This window comes from Sinohyriopsis cumingii, chromosome 1 (assembly GCF_028554795.1).
Source record: "Sinohyriopsis cumingii isolate HCF-2022 chromosome 1, ASM2855479v2, whole genome shotgun sequence".
NCBI lineage: Eukaryota > Metazoa > Mollusca > Bivalvia > Unionida > Unionidae > Sinohyriopsis > Sinohyriopsis cumingii.
The window spans coordinates 115,651,174-115,668,960 of record NC_142961.1 but is presented as its reverse complement, the minus strand read 5'-3'; the positions used below and the strand labels follow the sequence as shown (position 1 = coordinate 115,668,960).

Genomic DNA, 17,787 nt, shown 5'->3' with positions numbered 1-17,787 from the left:
GAATAGCAATGAAATAATTCTCAGGATGGCAACAGTGGCAAGAATACTGAAAGTTTAAAATGCAATATTTTCTGCTAAAAACTCCATAGCAATTTAACTTTCGGCTCAGGGTGAGCAGCAACACAACTTCAAGATGGCTGTAAAGGTGGCCAAACACATCACCACGATTTTCATTCAGCCCCAACTAGACATCATGTGTAGTCTTTTAGTGGAAATCCCATGCTGAAATGACCATCCATTCTGGAATAGTTTTGTTAAGATTATCAAGATGGCTACTGTGGTGGTGATAATGGATGTCAGAGTGGCACCATTTTCATTTAGGACCAACAAGATCAACGGATAAATATTTGTTTCAAGTTTCAGTAGTTTGGGTGGAGTACTGATATAAACTTATGCCAATGACAGACGAATGATGAACAAAAAAAAAAAAAAAAGACATCCCATAAACTCTTCTAGTCCCTGACCATTGGTGCTAACAAAAAACCATGAACAAAAATAATAATACATTTAACCAGCCAAGTACCAAATATGACTTCAATGTCTACAATTGATGTCTGGTCTTAGACAATTACCTTTCTTAGCTGCTGATCCATCTGGTTTCTTTCCTTCTTTGTGGCTTGCATCCTTATCCTTGCTTTCATCAGCTACACGAACTTTAAGTGCCTTTTTAAACAGTTTGAGTGCTTGAAGAGCCGAAGCCTTATTCTTGAATCGCACAAATGTATACCTGCATTGAGAATGTACTGATTATATAATAAATAATTGGTAATTAAACATTTTTATTGGCAGTGTGATGGAATAGCATATTTCCTAATCAAAGAACATGTAGATTAGAAAAATATTTATTTTTGTAGGTGTTGGCATTTAAACAAAGAAACAGCAAAAGCCACATAGATTCTATTCATCATCCTTAATGTCTGAGAATCCTATGGATATATATATATATATATATATATATATATATATATATATATATATCACAGAATTGTGCCATTGTATCACAGATTCATTTTAACCAGCAGAGTAGATGTGAGCTTGAAGACTTGTTACGACTCGATACAAAAGTGGCATGTTTACTACATGGGATACAATATACAGTAGAGTGCAACGAAATAAATATTCTTTTAGACTACATATTCGAGGAAGATAATGAAACAGGTTAATAATGAATACAATATATTCCTTAGTTTTCTAACACTGATCCCATATAGGCATCCTATACTAGTGTATAAATACAATATAGATTATTCTGCTATGCTATTTAATCTATATGAACTGAATGACAAGCGATAATACATTATACATGAACTTCTACATTGGAAGTGTATTAAAATGGCAGCAACATTACTATGCTAATCAATAAATATATACTGTACGGAGCAGTTATTATATTATTCTTACAGGAACATTCATCAGGTGTTTATTTCCAGTGAGTTTTATTTGCAATAAGAAGAAATATATATTCTAAAATCTGGATTTAAGTATTTGTTATTTTTTGAATATAAGAAAGTGGAATATGCAACTTTATTTCTGACACTTAATATTTCTTGTCTTCCTGGATTTTATATTGCCTTATATAAATACATTTGGCAACACAACTGAGTGGAATCATATTTTCATGTGTTCTACAATTCATCTCTGTTTGCTTTCTTTCTTGAGAAATAAATTAATCATATTTTCAGTTTTCTTTTTATGCACATTCTTAACATTCCACATTAATCAACATGTGTCATTTTTAAGTAAGATTACATGAACTACATCAATTTATTTGGACCCATTTCACAACAAAATAATTTAGACTGGAAAGTCCATTAATTTAATTCTCCAATCATTCTTACACAGACACATTATATCCTTATTATTAATATTGTATATTAAAATGCTGAAACTTGAATAGTTTTAATGCTTTGTGACTGAAATCCTAATTTATCATGTAGTCAAAACTGGCCTTCTGCTGAAGAAAAGCTCGAAATGTGTGTGTGTGATGGATTTTTAACGTAGCTTTAACAATTGTTCAGTCATATCACTATGATGTCTGCAGTGTGGCAGTTTAATGGGGCATCATGCCGCAGATATGTAGCATGATGTCCCACCCAGTCACATTATCCTGACACCAGGCCGACCAGTCCTAACACTAACCTCTTAATGCTGAGAGCCAAGCATGGCAGCTGTTAGTACCATTTTGGTAAGCTGTTGGTATGACTCGGCTGGGGATCGAACCCACGATCCCGCATCCGAGGCGGATACTCTAACCACACTCGAAATGTGACATGATTTTCAAGATGCCTACCATGATAGCCATATTGAATGCCAGATCAGTCTATTTGTCTCGAGGACAATCTAATGATAATCTAACTAGACTGTTGTATCAATGTGTATAAATTTCACGACAATCCTCCAAGTAATTTAGGAGAGTGAGGACAAGGACACTGAATAACAGGTGATCCTGAGATATATTGTGAAATACGATCAGTCGAGTGGAAAATCTTATGGCCAGCTGTTCAGGAATAGTGATTAGATTTACATCCTAAATATCTGAGCAGCACCATATTCAATCAGGACTGAACAGACCTTGTGATGAATATGCATTTTGTGAAGACGTTGATAAGGAGAAGTGACAACAAATCTGTGCCAGAAGATGGAAGATGGACAATAGGTCATCCATATATGCTCTTTTAGTCTATGAACTGCAGAGCTCACAAGAGTCCCTCCAAGAGGTTGATGCTCTACTTTCTGAACTGGATTTATGATCAGTACCATCTTCAGCATGGCCAAACTAGATACCATTGGAAGACTAGAGAAAAACCCATGTTGATATGTCCATCCATTCTGACGAATTAGCAACAAAATGTTCAATATGTTCATTGTGGAAGCTATATTCGAGGTCAGATCAGCACAAGTTTCATTCAATAACACTGGTTATCGCTATTATTGAGGCAAAAATCTAAAGTTTTGAATTTTGCAGGAGTAGCAATATTTTCAAGATGGCTGCTATGGGAGCCATACCGGATATCAAATCAACACCAATTTAATTCCAATGACGACCTCAAAAAAATTCTTCTGGAGAAAACTCCATGCTGGTTTGACTTTATATTCATAATGAGTAGCATCAAGAAGATTTTCAAGATGGCTGCTAAGGTGGCCATATTTTATCTCAGATCTGCACCATTTTCATTTATGACCATGTAGACATCACACTGAAATTTTAAAAAAGTGAAAACCTGATGTTGATATGACCATCCACATTCAGGTACAGTAGTGGTAACTAGATACAAGATGGTTGTCATGGTGTCCCCATGGACTCTAATTTAGGCTGTGGCACACTCAATGAGCAAGCACAGCTTCTGCCTCCATTAGGTGCCTTTTAAACATAAAGGAAAGTACAACACGTTTGTGGTGAGGCATTAAAGAAGACATTTTTTAATCTTTACTTACGCTTTGATGAATTTGACCTCTGCAACCTCTCCTGCCAATGAGAACTTCTTTTTCACAAGCTGAAAAGTGATATAAATTTTTTTTTAAACCCCAAAGAATGACAATATTTTACCAATCCAAATGTGTACCCAACTGTATACCTAAAGCTGCTGCCACATAATGGAAATGCAGATTAAGGTCTACAATGTTTATATGAATATCTATTTCCATAATAATGTTTTTTTTTTTATGTAAAAAAAATTTAATTTTACAAAACAAAATTTACAGTAGTCCATAATTCATGGACATGGGAAAAGGGACTTGATGGACTGTAATTTGGGTCTTTTAATTCATGCACTTGGGAAGAGCGACCCAATGGCTGGCAAATTGTTTAGGTCTTACAATTCATGAACTTAAGAGGAACTTGGTGGACTGTAATTCATTTGTGTCTTTTAATTCATGGTTTGTATCAACCAAACAAATCCAAGAAAACTGGTACACAAGGGATCAAATTTGTGCAAATTATGTATAAATGGGAACTACTGCATTAGATCTTTAAACTCTGAGGTTCCAAACCCATCAGACACTAGGAAGGAGTAAACTGGAAAGTCACTATAACGGGGATAAAACGGTCAGTCACTTGAAAGAGATAAACCAGTCAGTCACTGGAATGGGGTAAAAAGAATTTGTCATGGATGGTTACCAGACGAGTAAGCTGAAATCAGTTACCTAACCATGTCAGACAAGGTGTCATTAACAATGCATCTGTTTGTCCCTCTTATGGGGCCCCCGAGTGGCCGAGTGGTCTAAAGCGCTCACCATTACGTATCACTGCCATCTCAACTCTGTCTGCACGAGTCTGAGTCTCAGGCTCGGCCAGCATGGGTATGTGAGAAAGCCTGCCAGTAGCTTCTCATGGGTCGGTGGTTCTTCCTGGGGTTTTCCCCGGGTTCTTCCTCCACCAATTATACTGGCTGCCATGTACAGCCTATCTTGTGCTAAAAATGGCATTAAACCATACAACAACAACTACATTGTCCCTCTTATAAAAATAGGAAATTTAGACTACATCTACAATTAATAAACAAAAACATGTGAAGCTTCACCTGTCAATAACTATACCAGGCAGCTTGTAATGCCTAACAGCCAATAAGACCTCACAAAGCAGCAACCTCACTTTATTAAAGTTAAATTCCGACTGAAGAAAATGGTAACCTATTGCCTTTTATTGTTGAGCCACAGCCTTTAAACAGAAATGGTTGCTATATGAAAGATACATGAACTTAAGATTCGTTGTATTTTTCATATGAACAATAAAATCATCAAAAGTTGCATAGTGACCTACTATTCATGTTGCAATAACTTCTGTTAAAAATACACATCTTCATTTCATTAATGAATTACCACTTGCATCTTTGAATATTATTCTTATGAAACTTCAATTATCTTTTTTAAACAATGGAACTGGCTCAAATCATAAGTCAAAGATAATGATGAAAAATAGAACACAAGATGCATATATATAAACACAATTCACAAACAGTTAACACTACACCAACCACTAATCTTTTACACATACCTCCTCTGTATTAAGCTTGTTTTGGGATGCTTTTGGGAAACACAAGGTATATAAACCATGAGCACTTGGCCAAATTTCTTCCAACTCGTTCTGACCACCCTGATCTGAAAAATGAATTTGAAGCAAATAGCAATTTTGATTGACATCTTGCCGAACAGCTATCCTAAGAAAAAGCAGATGGATCTGGAATATTCAAAAGCTATAACATGTTTTTAATTTAGCTTGTCTTAAACAGGAGAGGTTGAAATTTCAAACCAAGCATTCATGCAAATATCTGCATAACCGAGGGCCACTGAAAAATTAGTCCAATAAAAATAACCGTGTTCTTTATTTATTGTTACAATTATCATTGCTGCTCCGGTGGCCTAGTGGTTAGAGCGTCCACTTCGGATGAGGGAGGTTGTGGGTTCGATCCTCAGTCAAGTCATATCAAAGACTTACAAAAATGGTACTAACAGCTGCCTCGCTTGGTGCTCAGCATTAAGAGGTTAGTGTTAGGACTGGTCGGCCTGGTGTCAGAATAATGTGACTGGATGGGACATCATGCTACATGTCTGCGGCATGATGCCCCAGTGCTAGACATCACTATAAAGTGTCACACTGCAGACATCATTGCGATAGGACTGAAAAATTGTTAAAGCTACGTTAAAAATCCAGATCACACACACACACAATTATTATTATTAATATTTCTTGCTGCACAAGTCCATTTTGGTCATTACTATCTACTTCCCTAGTCCTTCCTACTAAGAATATGGTAATCAAAAGTCTAACAAGGTAATTGAAATACACATTTTGTGTTACCATTGTGACATCATTAGCCAGTATATCCATCAAACATTACAGGCAAAATATATATATATATACATACATATAGTGTGACCCCACTATAGCGCGCTCTGTTATAACGCGAATTTGGATATATAACGCGGCCATGGCATGACTCCTGAAATTTCACATACATGTATTTTTCTTGTGTACAAAAAAAAAAAGCTTAAAAAGTACAAAAAAAACCATAAAAAGTTGTTTATCATTTTGGGGAAGAGATCGCGTATGAATAATACAAGATGATCGTGGCGTGGCTCCTAAAATTTTATATGCATTTTTCTTGTACACGAAAAAGTATTTTTTTCTTCTTAAAAGTAAGAAAAAAAAAAAAAAAAACCGCATGAAAAGTTTATTCTGGGATCGCATAGGTCTTCGCCAATGTCGCAAACTTGGATTGTTTTTCCTTATTGGCTGCAAAGGAAGAGGGGTAACAACCAACTGATATAATTTAACTGTACATAGGATTCCAAAGTGCCCACTAAGTCTTCTTCTCAAATGCGAGCAAACAGAAATGTTCATAAAGGAGAAAAATGATATCACAGGTGATATCCAAGAGGTAGTCTTGCTTGCTTAGCTTTTTTTTAATGAATCAGTATGTTTTCATATGCAATCATGTAACCAGTAATGTAATTCAATATGAAATTACATTTGATCTTAGTTTTTTGTAGATACATAAATATTGGGCTTGGTTTACTAACAGATTGTCTGCAAATATTTCAGGCAAAAATGTTATCTGAAATGAAATCTTTTACATTTTACATTTCATCAAGACGGGACATTTTTGGGGGTTGCGGATGACATCCTGAAATTTGTTGCTGGGATTGTTCCGTAATGTCATAAAAAAGGCAAGTTACTGCTAAAATAAACCCATGCAAAATGTAATTTTGTCATAACTTACCTTAAAATCAAAATGTGATAATTAAATGAGCCCGATGTGCTGGAACATTCCCAACTGAACACGATAACGCTGGCTAAGGGGTAACAGACATAATGTACCAATTAACATATTCTCTGTTGAGTGTGTGTGATCTGGATTATTAATGTAGCTTTAACAATTTGAGTCATATTGCTAATATGTCTGCAGTGTGGCAGATGATTAAAACAACAAAGCGGTCTATCGTCGGATGAGCTAAAAGTTTTGTTCCTTTGCAATTTGACCGATCTTGGGGTAAATATCATCAAAGTTAAAACTGCTTTATTATCTTTATGGTGCTTGTCTGAATACATCATTAATATTGTGAACGCTCAAAATATGCAAAAATTTGGTCTAGTATCATGTGATACCTATAAATAACACTTATGATTCTGCTTTCTTTCGTTGTTGTTGTTGTTGTAGGGTTTAACGCCATTTTCAGCACAAGATAGGCTATACATGGCGGCCAGTATAATTGGTGGAGGAAGAACCCTGGAAAACCCAGGGAAGAACCACCGACCCACGAGAAGCTACTGGCAGGCTTTCTCACGTACCAACGTTAGCCGAGGCTGGACTCGAACTCACGCAGACAGAGGTGAGATGGCAGTGATCTGTAACGGCGAGCGCTTTAGACCACTCGGCCACTCGGGGCCCCGCTTTCTTTCGTTGCACAATCACCAGATTAATAAAGGCAATTTTATCCTAATATTTTTCTGATATTGGAAACTCTTCAATGTGCAAAGAATAACTGAACCTTTTTTAAAATGCAAGTCAAGTGTTAATTCATGCAGAGCAGCCAACCTTCCAGACTCGCAATTAGTAAAAAGAGGGATAAAAATTTGTGAATTTTGAACAAAGTGAAAAATTACACCATAACAATAGCTCTGTCCAATTTGATGGTCAGTACTGCATTATATGAAAATCACGCAATAAAACTAAAACATACTATTTACACTGATTACAAGTACAAATTTATTTGCAGTCAAATTACTAATATACACAAATTTCGCCCTATTTGTCATGATATGATGCAGTGGTAGACGTCCTCAATTGGGCTATGGTAAATTTGTTTTCAAACAGTTCAGGCTTTTTGCCTTCTGTTTAATCTTGGTGACTAAAATTGTTGCAAATTTTCAGCACCTAAGGATGCTTTAAAGTTTGTCTTATTTTTCCTTACAATGGGACATACACTTTCATTGTCCCTGTTACTGACCTCCAACTGAGAAAGGCAAGTTATGTTCAACAAGAAAATTCACAAACAATGCTTCAGCATTTGCAGCTTGCTGAACTTGAGTAGGTGGCTTAAAGTACTCCAAAGCTGAAATGTGCCGAGTGCGCTTCATTTTTCTAATATCTGTTGTTTTTTGCAAGTGTTGTGTTTTTTCACATGGTTCTGCCACATGCCACAGGGGCTTGTATCGTTGCTCACAATTTATCTGTGATACATGCAGTATATAATAATAATATTATAAAGTACAGGTATGACAGGTAAATTGTAAGTAACTATATAAGCCTCTGTGCACATTCTCAAATTCTAAAATTCACAGCATACTACTGAACAAAAAGCATAATGTACATCGATGTTTGATGGCCAATTTTTTTTGTACTCCAATATACATTTCACTTTTTGTGGAATACATAACTTTTTCCATGCAGATGAAAACATTTTAACTGTTCTGTAGCTTAATTATGAAATTGTATTAATCTGTAAGATGAAACATCCAACAATTAACAATTAGAGGTGTTGGCGCATGCATGAAAAAATATGAGCTCATTAGGATACATGTTAATCTTTCAATATCAGAAACATTCCTACACTCGAAAAAGCTGTCTTCATTTGGTGTTTATTTTTAAAAAATTGTTGCTACGAGTAGGTACATTGCCAATTTATTTATTTGTAAAACTTCTGTTCTAAATATAGATTATACACTTTACAATGCTTGCTACAGAGCAAACTGTAACTGAATCTATTCTACCTAACACCACAACTAGCAATATAGGACTGTTATGGGTACGAGTGACCACTGCTGCTATTCTGACTCGCACTTAACGGGATAAAAATAATTTTATTCATGATTTTTTTCTTCATGCGGCATAAATCCGTAAATTGCTATCTTGATTTGTGAAATTCATGCCAAAATAGTGAGGGTTGGTAGGTCTGATTTATGTTTATCATTAAAAAATTATATCTTATGAATCATTTAAGTTCACTTTCATAACAATCATTCCATTCTGACTTTTACCTTCGTTAGCTCTCTGGCCAGCATTCTTAGGCTTCTTGCTCTCGGTTGCAACTTGTACATCCAGATCGTTTTTAAACATCTGGAGCGCTCTGAGAGCTGAAGCCTTCTCCCTGAACCTTACAAATACATACCTACAATAAAAAAAAAATTCAAATTGTGTATTCCAGCCAAGAAACATAGTTTGGTTTGGAAGAAAGTGCAAAGCAGTTTTGTTCCTTAGGCAAAATATATGCAGAATATTTCACTCCTTTCTCGTTTGATAAAACAAGTATTGTGTTTAATAGGCACTAACGAGTTTCAAAATCTAACTTTAGCAGGACTGATCAAGAGATCATTTGAAAAGCTTATAGTTTATGAAAACAATTTTTTAAAAAAAAAGTACTGCAAACAGTGCAGCTGTTTTACTTTTGAATCAGAGAGCCTTTTATCATGAACTTGTGGATTCCATAAATATGGTTTCTTTGTATGATCAAAGGCAACCCTCTTGTAAAAATCAGTGAGTCATGGTGATCCGGACTTATACCATCCCAAAATTCAACAGCCTTCTTTGATTTCTAAATTGCAACCTCTAGCAAAGTCAGATGAAAATGTTCGCAACCAAAGTCCAGTTAAAACACAGAGAAAATGTTGCTTTGGTGAGTCACTGTGACCTTGACCTTTGGATTTAAGCCCTTAAATTATTAGTCCTTTTTCTATTTTACAGGGCAACCTACCTACATAGTTTATCATTGAACTAAAGTTATCATACAAAATTGATGTGAAAATAATGGCCAAGAAATACAATATTCATCAAAATCAAGTATAAAGAAAAGGGAGAGAAACAAAATTTGGTTTTAACTTACGATGCAATCATTTTCACCTCTACTACCTCGCCTGCCCATGAAAACTTCTTTTTCACCTGCTGATATGATAAAAAAAATTGCTTTGATCAATAGGCTAATGTACATATTCATACTGTAAATACATCAGTACATATTAGTAAAACTTCTTGATAACGAATTTCATGGTTCTAATGCAAAAACAAGGATCCCACAGAACAGGGTGTCTCCCAACAGAATCATGCTATAATGTAACACCACTGTATCTGACATGCAAAAACTTCGATGGAGAACTTAACACAATCTTAATGCTGAAATCCCTATAGCAACCAGAAAAACACATCCCAACCCAATCTGATCTCCAATCATATGTGGAGATCAGACAGGTACCAATAATGTTCATGTCTTGGTAACTTTTGGAATTCTTTGTCCACTTAATCTTAGTGGCCCAGCAGATAAAGCATTGCAAACTTGTGTGTGTGTGTGTGGGGGGGAGTATCGTTGGTAACAATATGTTCTGAATTACGCGTCACCTTCAAAAATGTGACAGTTGTGATTTGACTGATGAACTACATGGTCAACAGAACATAATCTCTTACTGTTCATCAGATTACTACATAGCACAGTGGAGATGTGATTTTTATTTTGATTGTATCCCAACCTCCATTATAAAAAATACAATGTAAGCTGCATTATGCTAGGTGGAATAGCATTGGACTCGTAATCCACTGCCAGTTCACTACCTGCTCAGGCCAGCCCATGTGATCTGAGACAGGGTGTCTTTAGGAAAGGTATACAGGTCTCATTTCCTTGACATGGTAAACCCCATGAATGTTAAAAGAATACATTAAACTAACCAACCAACAAAAATACGGCATGACAAATATGTACCTCAGATTTCAAAACACTGACCATATCAAGACATATTATAAGGAGACGGCTAAGAATAAGAGTACATTTTTAATATGATCTCATCTTCATTTGATTATTCAACTCCAGTATACGGATGTGAAAATGCAATGAACATATGAAGCAAAATTTTTAATTCAACCAAGGTGATATTCTCAACAAAATGTGGTTGTAAACAAAATGTGGGTTATATAGACAGATTAAAATGGATTATGTAGCACTAATCGTTGAGTATCAGTTCTTGCTGCATATCATCTGTGGTCACTGCAAAACTGATGCAAATTTTAATTTTTTATGCATAACTCTGAAAGAGTCTCACAAAATCATTCAAAGGATTGCATATTAAGGACAAATTTGCTTCCGTTCACAAGATTTAGCAACATATTAGTTTTAAGGTGACAACTGGTACACACAAGAACTGGTCTTTGACCAGTAGATTTCTTTTAAATATTTCTGCATACCTCTTCTGTATTGAGTTTATTAGTAGGTCTATTTGTAAACATGACACAAAACAAGCCCTTGGAGTTTGGCCACAATTCTTGTTCTGACACACTCCTCTGACTGCCCTGGTCTGAAAATGAATGAAAATGAATGATTAAAAATATAAAAAATTATTTAATATGAAAAATAACTGCTGAAAATGACTGAAAAAGAAAAAAATAAGGCAAATTACTTCACCCAAGTCTGTAAATTTGTACAGAAATAAATATATAAATAAAACTGAACTCAAGACAATACATTTTCAAAAGTCATGAGACAAATTCTCAAACTAACTTTTTAACTACAAAAACAAGTTTGTAAAACATGATGCCATTATGCCACTAAAGTGAAACTAAGTTTCAGTTATAAAAACTTGTGAACTGTGGTAAAGACAAGATTGTTCAGACTGCATTCTAATGGCACTTATACTTAAATCTACCTTGTACTAAAAATAGACCATAACATCACTGTGTCTGGCTACTGCCATATTATTTTTGGACAAAGTGCCAAGAGACGCTTAGTAACACGTAGTAATTCGTGACATATAAGCAAAAATAAAGTTGTTTTTATTTGCACTTCCCTCAATATGTAATGTTTTCATATATTACACTATAATATATGCATGTGTACGGTAATAATTTTATACATTTCTTTGTCATCCGTTTGTATTGTTTTCCAAATTTCGTATAGTAAAACTCTCCTAGGTTCATACTAAAGGAATGTGTGTGTATGTGCCCCAAATGAATGTGTTGAAACCAAAAATACTTATTTATGTCTACTTTGTTTCCTTTTCAGTTAGTGTTTGTGTGTAAAATGTGTAGCATTTTAAGGGTGGCTGTCATCATTAGGGATAGCAGTTTTTGTGCTGTTGTTTCCATCAATACATGCATAAAATTGTACCTCCTGACAAACTGTAATTGTATATATCTTTTAATTAAGGAAATGTATTATTCACATAGTATAAATATAATCAACCTGTACTACTCTTTTCAATATCATAACTCTAACGAACATAATGCATTCTTATATGTTCTAAACTGTCATTTGTTTGTAAAACAGACATTGAAATAAGCACAAATTTTCTCTCCTCTTTTCTTAATTTTGTTACCGATTAACACATTTAAAGCAGAAAAGGTTAATAAAATTACTAATGCATAATACCAACAAAACAAACAAATAAAACCCCAAAACAAACATTGATGCATTGTTTTTAAATATATGAAATATCTATATAACATTTCTAGATTATACATGCATATCACACAAAATAAGCAGTGTAATTTTATGCACTAAACAAAATATAAGAAACAGTCATTTAACTACATACACCCCATCTCTATGTAAAATGTTAACCACATCTAAGATTACTTCATCAACATTATTTAATGGGGGTGGGTGGGCTGGAAGTTCCCTTGGAAGTTTCATTTTAAAATATTCAGGGTATATCAATTGGTGATAAAATGCAAGCAATTTGTGTATTATACTGTTCTAGAAAGATTCATCAAAAACTGATTATATGTTTTATACAGTCTGCAGGCTTAACCCTCACAGTAACTAAATATTGGAATGCACATCCATATTCTGATTAATAAATTTAATGCCTGGTACATGGTTTTCAGTAAGAACAATCACAAGAACAACAACACGGAAAAGAACAATGAAACCATTACAACGGTTCACCTTGTCTGAAAGGCTATTTATAGAAACTGATATCACTGCCTGTGACATTTCACAGAGGTAAAAAGTACAAGCGCCATATAAAGGGCTCTTTAGAAATAGTCTCAGAATGAGAAATTAGCACATTAATAAACTATAGATATTACACCTGCGAACTGTTTGTCCAAATCCCATATCTGCCTGTACCTAGCATGCACCTAACAATTAACAGCATACACAACTATATGCCATCACATAATGCACTAGCTATCAGGGTTACACAGCTTAATTAATCTGTAAAGTTCAACTTTGCCCCAATTCGTTGGAGCATACATAAGAGCATTTTATTATGTCTAGCTTTTTCAAATGCGAGTGTATTTTAACTTTGAACACATTTAGTATAATCTGAAGCAGTTGGTGACCCCCTCCTAAATTATAATTTGGTTAAATACCCTTCTTGGAAGATGTTACTCCGTCATCTGCTTTCGGAACAGCTCTATGATAATCCTCTACAGGTTTTTTACTACTCTCAACTGCAACTTGAACGTATAGTTCATTTCTGAACATCTGAAGTGCTTTGAGAGCTGAATCCCTGTCCTGGAATCTCACAAATACAAACCTGTAATTGGAGAAAAATATTCATATACAGTGTGGCATCTGTGAAATCTGGTCATGAATGAGCAGGGAGTTTTAAATTTTGTGAAATAATCTCTTTTAAATCAGTTCAGCCTGCTGCTCTGATACTGGTAGTGTTCTGTAATGGTTGAAAAAATACGAAGTAGCTGTCCATGTGACAACTCCTAATGTATACCTGATAACGCCTTAAGAGTGTGTGCGTGTGTGTGTCATTTGGATTTTTAATGTAGCTTTAACAATGTTTCAGTCATATCACTATGATGACTGCAATGTGACAGTTTATAGTGATGTCTAGCACTGGGGCATCATGCCACAGACATGTAGCATCATGTCCCACCCAGTCACATTATCCTAACACCAGGCCGACCAGTCCTAACACTAACTTCTTAATGCTGAGTGCCAAGCGAGGCAGCTGTTAGTACTATTTTTGCAAGTCTTTGGTATGACTCGACCTGAGATCAAACCCATGACCTCCAGCATCAGAGGCACACGCTTTAACCACTAGGCCACCGAAGGGGTCCATGCAAAACTGTTGTCCAAATGGACAAGTAACCTGAGCAAATGAAGAGTAATCTACATTAAACATGTTAAAAATCCTATGATATTAAAGAAAATGAAACATTTTTTAAAAATTCCACCACCTAAATCATCAGCTAGTCCAAGCTTTTGAAATAGTTTGTTTGGTTATGTTGATTTAAAGCTATTTTTCAGCACATGACAGGTTATACATGGCAGCCAGTATATCTGGAGGAGGAAAAACTCAAGAACCCCTTATTAACCACTGACCCACAGGAAGCTACTGGCAAGCTTTTGCATACCTAAGCTGGCCAAGTTGCAACTCAAGCCCACATGGAGAGGCGAGATGGTGATGGTCTGTAGCAAAGGCAAGTGCCTTAGAACACTTGGCCAACCAGGGCCCCTGTAATAAATGAACACAAAGTGGATTGGTGCCATTTATAGGAACATTATGTGTGTGTGTGATTTGGATTTTTAACATAGCTTTAACAATTTTTCAGTTATATTGCTATGACGTCTGCAGTGTGACAGTTTATAGTTATGTCTAGCACTGGGGCATCATGCCGGTAGCATGATGTCCCACCCAGTCACATTATTTTGACACTAGGCCGACTAGTCCAAACACTAACCTCATAATGCTGAGCGCCAAGCGAGGCAGCTGTTAGTACCATTTTTGTAAGTCTTTGGCATGACTCAGCTGGGGATCGAACCCATGACCTCCTGCATCCGAGGTGGACTCTCTAACCACTAGGCCACTGGAGCGGTTTATAGGAACATTGAATATTTTGTATAATTTTTTTATATTTGTTCCTCTGGTCTATTCTTTATCTCACTTTTTCATTTAGGAACGACTAGATATCAGGAGAAAATATGAAATGCCCTGTCAATATGACCATCCATTTGTGAGTGACTGTGAGATAAATGTGCTGGTAATGTTTGTTGGTAATCCTTTCGTTAGTTTAGGGCTAGTTGTAACAAAACTGCACAAACAGATGATACAGTGGATGAAAAAGCCATCTGTTATGTATATTTGATTTAATTATATCTGATCTAATATATATTTCAATTGTTTGTTTGTCAATTTTACATTTTTTAAATATTTTTCATTACATGCTATTGTAATGTAAATTTATTCACTTAAGATGATACTTTTTCCAGAAAAAAGTTTGACCTTGACTATTCATTTTGTAAATATCAGGTGTTGATCTAGATCCTGACCCTGATTCAAATTAGTAGCAAGCACGTAAATAAGTTCTATTTTTATTTTTAAATGATTGGTTGATGTCGAGGTCATGATGGGACTACATGTTTAAAATGTAAACAATATTTTTATTTTTTATTTCTTAAGAGTAAAATAATTGTTTTTCATCAGGGCCGCACTGGGTGTGCGTGATCTTTAACGAGTACATAATTCCAACGAGGTTCTGGAACATGATCACGTGACTCCCTTTTTGCATTTTAGAATACAATATAACCCTTGTTTTGGAGAGATATTCTCAGTATTAGTCGGGCTCTTACAATGGAAGTTATTTCAAATTACTTGGATTCAAAAGGTTTCTTTTTTCCCTGGAAAATATGTGTGCTCATGTGAAATTCCTGAACTAAGACAATTTTCATAAAAATTTATTCTGATTTCCAAAATAGTTGTGATATTTCTTGTTTCTACAAAGAACTGTAGACTTCAACACTACAGATTACAGCATACATCATTGTCTTCCATCTTGGATTTTCATCGGGACTCGAACTTGAAATCATCAGAACATTTTGTTATTAGGACTTTAAAAAATTGTGTTCGTGGATTATTCTTGGATTATTTTTGGATTTGATTCTTAAAACTGTAAGTTCATATTTTTTCATTTTTACAGAATTTTCCAGGGAATTAAATTCTTATATTTTTCAAACCTTGTTATTTTCACTCCTCCTTGTGTTACTGTTTATTCGAGCCTAAACACATAACATAAGACATCACATAAACTCTGGTGGATTTTAACCAGTAGAATCAAAAGCTTCAGTTGTAAGAAATGTAATTATGATTTGGTCTTTACTTACTTTGGGATTATTTTAACTTCAGCTACCACTCCTGCCCATGAGAACTTCTTTTTCACCAGCTGCAAATTAGGTACATTGATTTTTTTAAAATATACTTAAGATCACAGAATGATGCTCTATGTTATTGGTTCCCAGATAATGAGGACCCCTTCTTAACTTTTAAAAACTTTGCACAGACCCCCCCCCCCCCACATGCTAAGATTTGTATTTTTAGGCTCCCTTGGAATAATCCCATGGCTCAATGCCCTACATACTTTTTCAAAGAAAATAAATTCTAAAGGACTTCATAATTATGACTTGTACAGTTCTAGAACAAAAAAAACAAAAAAAAACCAAGCGTTCCACAGAACGTGGTCTCTTCATACAAATCTGAAGAGTTAAGTTCTACATCAAAGTTCCCATCTCAATTTGTAGCAGGTTTAATAGCATATTAGAAGAATCCTAGTTATATACCATGATGTCAATTTACTGTGGTCAATTTAAAAAACTTTTAATATAAAACCTCCACAAAGAATATTAACATTAATGCTGCTACAGCCACAATTTTTTTAAGATGTGTCACAATGTGATTGTACAGGCAAGACTAAAACTCAAGGACTGTATGGCAGTACTTAATATGAACGTGAACTTGTTTTATTTGTAGTATATATTTATATATGGATTGAAAAAGCACTATCTACTGTTAGACAATGTTCTACTATAAATGTATGAATTAATTTAAGAGCAATTATAGTGTACGAATGAAATATTAGTTGTTCCTCATGAAGTGCTCTGAAAACCTTATAAAGTGCTACTGCTTTCTTTGCACTTTAAGTGGCAGCAAGTCATATTCAAATCTGGTCAACACAGAGAGGATCGATGACGTTTAGAGAGAACTACAACAGTAAATTTTACTTCAAATTTCCTGCTCTGTGACCAAAAATATTTATGGCTCAATTTAAATCTGCCATCACTGACTTTGCTTGAACATTTAATCCCTTCTTATAAATAGCTTCATGATTTGAGTATGATCTTAAATAACACTGAAAAACCTAACTGCAATCTCAATTACAGCAGAAGAATTAAGCTTGTTTGCTTGTACACAATTGCAAAAGAATGTCACCTACTTCTTGGATGTCAACTACTTCTTGGATTCTAATCATCACATTTATGTGCATGTTAGCAATGAAAAGCTTGCCTAATCAACCTAACTGGAATTAAGCCCGTTTGTTCACAAATGCATGCTGGTACATGTTTTAAAAGGAATATAAGCATCATCATGAAGGTATTTTTTCTCATTCCCCAAAGCACATATGTGTGGTATTTGTGTCAACAAATTTGAATTTTTCAAGCAAACCACAAAATATGAAACCCATAAATTTAGCGATTCACACTTTTTCATGCACAGACTCATGGCACAAAGTTTCATAACCAGAAGTCTGCATTGTAGCAGCATGTCTATATTTGATTCCTTGATTTCTAACTGAACAGTACGACCTCAACCATATAAAGAAAACCATATGCAATCACAATTAACAGAAATGGCCTTAGAGGGCTAGTTACAGGGTCCTACTTAACAAACATACAATTCAAAAACATGTAAGAAGTTCTGTAAGGTGATGTCTGAGAATCTTGAGGAGTTACATAGCTACAGAATAATATCAATAATGCAGCATATGCAGCAAAACTGAATTTCAACAAAGACTGAATTCTAATGATGTAATGGACAAAAACAAATTATGGGATGTAGACTTCTACACTGTCAGA

At 34.9% G+C, this 17,787-nt stretch overlaps 1 protein-coding gene across 3 annotated transcripts in view; it reads right to left on the bottom strand.

Annotated features, from left to right (window-relative positions):
- Nucleotides 1–17,787, bottom strand: part of LOC149807706 (uncharacterized) — a 106,211-nt gene that overhangs the window by 32,408 nt on the left and 56,016 nt on the right. For all 3 annotated transcript variants that reach the window (XM_089969544.1, XM_089969550.1, XM_089969554.1), the window contains exons 18-25: nucleotides 16,042–16,100; nucleotides 13,293–13,459; nucleotides 11,166–11,275; nucleotides 9,820–9,878; nucleotides 8,978–9,108; nucleotides 4,994–5,097; nucleotides 3,436–3,494; nucleotides 573–727 (exon numbers count right to left, since the gene is read on the bottom strand). In XM_089969544.1, the coding sequence (XP_089825670.1) occupies nucleotides 573–727; nucleotides 3,436–3,494; nucleotides 4,994–5,097; nucleotides 8,978–9,108; nucleotides 9,820–9,878; nucleotides 11,166–11,275; nucleotides 13,293–13,459; nucleotides 16,042–16,100 (844 nt within the window). The remainder of the gene's footprint in view (nucleotides 1–572; nucleotides 728–3,435; nucleotides 3,495–4,993; nucleotides 5,098–8,977; nucleotides 9,109–9,819; nucleotides 9,879–11,165; nucleotides 11,276–13,292; nucleotides 13,460–16,041; nucleotides 16,101–17,787) is intronic.